Source organism: Tenrec ecaudatus, chromosome 4 (genome assembly GCF_050624435.1).
Source record: "Tenrec ecaudatus isolate mTenEca1 chromosome 4, mTenEca1.hap1, whole genome shotgun sequence".
In the NCBI taxonomy this organism is placed as follows: Eukaryota; Metazoa; Chordata; class Mammalia; order Afrosoricida; family Tenrecidae; genus Tenrec; species Tenrec ecaudatus.
The window spans coordinates 14,830,706-14,835,297 of NC_134533.1; the positions used below are offsets into that span (position 1 = coordinate 14,830,706).

Sequence of the window (4,592 nt, forward strand, 5' to 3'; positions counted from 1 at the left end):
TTGAAACCCATTTGTGCAGTCATTCTGCCTAATTACCACTACGAGGTATACAACAGCTTGCCCTGCAAGCTAGGAGTCATAAGAATATGTATCATGGATGGTGAATGGGCAAAATAAAATAAAATAAAGTATTAAAATGTAGAATAAAACCTGGAAATCAATAAGTACTCATTAATGTTTGCTGTCTTAACCATATCTTGATATTATGATAAAGTCAATCATATTTGAAACAAAAACATATTAGTAAGTCAAATAGGTTTGAGGTTTTAGAAGGAGTATCTATAGATGAATGGGGGTAATCAAGATTTCATAGAAATATTGTTTGTTGGTAAACCTGTGTCCTCCCATATGGTGGGCTATATGTTCAGAGAAAGCACTGAGAATGATAGATAACATCTAATATGCATGATTTTGACCCCTGGTTCAACCAATGAGAAAGTAAGGAAATTCTTCCAAGTAAATAAAAGAAAAGAAAGTACTAATCTAAGGAAATATTAGGGAAGAGCTAGCATTTTCCCAGTAGGGATGTGCTAATCCCTGGCGGCTTAACAGTTGATATTTGATTAACTTGTGTGTGAGAGGTGGGAGAAAACTGTAGTATTTGGGATTATTAGAGAATAGTGTTTAAGGTTTATTAGAGAAAACACTCCACCCTACAGAAAGTAGGAATTCACAATGGGTTAGAAGCATAGATCAACGAGAAAACATTTACGCCACAGCATGAGACTTTGACCTGGTCAATTCTCTTAGGGTTAGACTGGGAAAAGAAGAGAAAAGAAGCAGAGAATAAGCTACATCAATAATTCTTATCTCCAAATTTGCATTCATGTAGATATGAAGCCCAAACCATATCCCTAACTTTGTCCACAAACATCCCAAATCCAAAAAAGTGTTGAAAATTATTCTGGACAATATTCCTGTGAAGATACCTGACAGAATGAACAGGAATCACTTATGAGTGAAAATATTTTAAAATCAGGTTCAACTGTATCAAAGAAGAAAGTCTTGGAACCCCCAACTCAGCAGGGAATTGAAGAGAAAGAAGGTGGCGCTAAGGCACACAGAAGTGAAAGTGCAGTCACATGCTCTTTCTTCCTGAGAACACCATTGAATAATGTTTTTCTGGAGTGGTTTGAATTAACTTTTTGTTGTTCTTATTTTTTACAGTGGATTGGATTGACTTTTCTTTCTATTGCTTATTTTTTAGAGTTGTTTCAATTGACCTTTTGCTTTTTCTATTTCCTAAACTCATATTCCTTCTTTTTGATCAAGCCCTCTCTAGGTATCACAGACTATATCATCCACAATGGAGTAGCACTTCTCCTGCAAGGACTTGGGTGGCTTGGGGATAGATTTAAGTCCTTCACAGTCCCATTTTGGTAGCCTCATCTTCAGAGAGATTAGATTCTTACTGATATATTAGCAGACAAATCAAATGGCAGGAGGGATTCAGAGTGAGTTCAATAATAAGAATCACTGCAAAATAGTCAAGAAGAAAGGATGAGTTATTTTCACTATTCTGAGTATTATTTAAAATAAATGATTGTATGCCTGACTAAAGAAGGTTCAGTTGGGTGGCAAGGGTTGGAAAAACCCTTACAACACTTTACTTTATAATAATTAATATTAAAAGTCCTGGTGTTTTACTTGATGATTGTCTATGTCATGTGATTGTATTAATTCAATTTTGCTAATTTATTTTTTTAATTAGGCAGATACATGAATGAAAAAAGATGAATCCTTTCTCTCTCTTTTTGTATATAAATATTTCCTTCTCCTGTCTTTTGTTCAGAAGATGCCAGCAAGCATGTCTATGGAATGGCATGGAAACAACTCTTCTGTGACCATATTTATTCTCCTGGGTCTTTCAGATGAAAAAGAACTTCAGCTCATCTTTTTTCCAGTATTCCTGGGAATCTACTTCATCACCCTTATCTGGAACTTGGGCCTCATCCTTCTAATCTGGATGGATTCACACCTGCACACCCCCATGTACTTTTTTCTCAGTTCCCTGTCATTCGTTGACATCTGCTATTCTTCTTCTACTAGCCCAAGGATGCTTTCTGATTTCCTAAAAAATGAAAAAAACATTTCCTTCATTGCCTGTGCCACTCAGTATTTTTTTGTGGCCTGGATGGCTCTGACTGAGTTCTGCCTGTTGGCTGCCATGGCCTATGACCGATATGTAGCCATTGGTCACCCTCTGCAGTACTCAAACATCATGGCCCCTGGACTCTGTGTGAAGATGGTAGCTGGGGCCTTTGTGAGTGGGTTTCTTAGTAGCTTATCTGAAACACTCTCCTTTCTGAATCTTTCCTTCTGTGGGCCAAATGTCATTCAACATTTCTTCTGTGACTTACCTCAGATAGTTTCTTTGTCTTGCTCTAAACCCTTAATCAGTCAAATAATTGTCATCCTGGTAGCTGTTATTATTGTTTTGGGATCTTTGCTTATAGTCCTCCTATCCTATGGCTTCATTGCAACTTCCATCTTGAAATTATCCTCAGGCAAAGGTAGTGCCAAGGCCTTCAATACCTGTGCCTCCCACCTGGCAGCTGTGACTCTCTACTATGGCACAGACATCTCTGTGTACTTGTGCCCCAAGTCTAGTCAATCCATGAAGGAGGACAAAATATTATCAGTGTTCTATGTCATCATTATCCCCATGTTAAATCCTCTGATCTATAGTTTGAGGAACAAGGAAATCAAAGCAGCTCTCAACAGGCTTAAAAAGAAGGCAACAGGCTTACCTCAGTTAACATAGTATTTGGGCAGTTATTAATTATCCCTATCAGGATTAAGGAAGTTGATATATGTAAATGCCCCTTTGCAAGTCACATGAATTGCTAAACAGTGACAAATAAAACTTGGCTTCCTTATTTCTTGGTACCCTAATATTTAGTTGTCATCAGACAGTAATCAGATGCAGTTCCTTAACTACAGTTTATAAAGCCCATTTCCATAATTAGAATTTAATAGACAAAAGCCTTAAACGTGATTGTCCTTTGAGAAGAGCACTGCTTTTATTTATGTACAGAAATGACAAGAATCTAGGACACCAGGCTTCCTCCTTCAATGATTTTTTCATTTCTTTTAATTAGTTTGTTATTTCTTTTCCAGTGGGATAAAAATATAATTTATAAATAAAAAATTGGAAAAATTAAAAATAAATTTTGGGGAACACTTTAGAACATTTCTCCCAACCAATAGAGGACAGATTAGGTCAGGAATTGTGACGTGGCTGGGTTTACTTCCAGGGAAACTTGCTACTTTCATTTTACCTCTTAATTAAATGAAAAGAACTGCCCTGTGGGTGGGTGGAGGGGGGGAAACAAACAGAAGAGATATGCAGAGTAAGATGGAGTGGACACTTCCAAGGTCAAGTGTTGGAAAGATCCCTGGGTTCTAAAGAGACAGACAAAGTCATCTATTTCTGGGCAGAGTTTGGCCTGGAGCCATCTCTGTGATCGCACCCTAGATACTTAGCAAAACCATAAAAAAACGATGGCTTTCTTGGTGTTTCTAGGAAGGCAGGCCTTGAGCCTTAGAAGGTTTAATCTTCCACCAATTCTAGGATCTTAGTTTTGAAAAGGAAATATCAGCCATCATACTTTGGGATATCACAGAATTTCAGAATCCAATGAAAATAATCTACAGACAATTTTTTCAGAAAGGTATTTCTTTCAGACTCAATTTCATAGACCAAGTTTCATAGGCACTATGTTAAAATTAGTACAAGATATTTTACTTGAGAGAATTGTATTGAAAAAGTTTTATTGCAAAGGTCTTTTTCAATTCAAATATCTCCAAAATTATTAAGAAAGTAAAAATCTTAGTATCCCTGTGATAACAGGACCGGCAGGAATGGGAGTCTCAGAAACTCTTCACCCTTAGGTCCTTGAAGATTCTGTTTTGACCATAGCAAAAGTTTTAATTCCATTCAAACATATTCATCAGTTCAAAATTTCTGAGTAGCCAGAGACAAAAGTAGTTACTGCGTAATGATTTAACTGTGTTGTGGTGAGGTGACTTTGACTCAGTTCCAAGTCATAGGGACCCTGTGGACAATTTAGGAAAAACTGCCCTGTCCTGCGGCATCCTCTCAATCGTCATGTTTGATTCTATAGGTGCATCCACTGTGTCAATTTTTCCTGTCAAGAGTCTTCCTATTTTCCTCTCCCCCTATCCTTTGCAATCATGATGTCATATTACAAGGACTAACCTCTCCTTATAATGTGCCCAAAATATGTGAGATGAAGTCTGTGCCACCTTCACTCCTAAGGGGTATTCTGTATTTCTTCCAGTCCAGATTTTCTTATGTGTTCTTTTTGCAGTTCATGGTACTTTCAAATTTTTCACTAGCACCATGAAACAATTCATGGATTTTTTTATTGTCCTTACTCAATGCCCAAACATCACATATACATGGGGTGATTGTAAATACAAAGACTTGAGCTAACGTTAAGAATATCCAATGTATAGAAGGCTATAGTGTACGGTGGGAACCCACAACCCATCTGCAGAGTATTTCATCAGATTGCGCCTCTGACCGATCAGTTCTAGACAAAGGCAAGGCTCTCAAACAACCTTTC

General features: G+C 37.3%; 1 protein-coding gene across 1 annotated transcript; it reads left to right on the forward strand.

Moving 5' to 3' along the window:
• The first annotated feature begins 1,795 nt into the window (after positions 1 to 1,795).
• On the forward strand, positions 1,796 to 2,764 carry LOC142446289 (olfactory receptor 5A2-like). Its single transcript, XM_075548056.1, has one exon. The coding sequence runs from the start codon at positions 1,796 to 1,798 to the stop codon at positions 2,762 to 2,764; it is 969 nt and encodes a 322-aa protein (XP_075404171.1).
• The last annotated feature ends 1,828 nt before the right edge of the window (positions 2,765 to 4,592 follow it).

Excerpts from the sequence above, each read along its gene's own strand:
- LOC142446289 (XM_075548056.1), top strand. The coding sequence starts at position 1,796 with ATGCCAGCAAGCATGTCTATGGAATGGCATGGAAACAACTCTTCTGTG.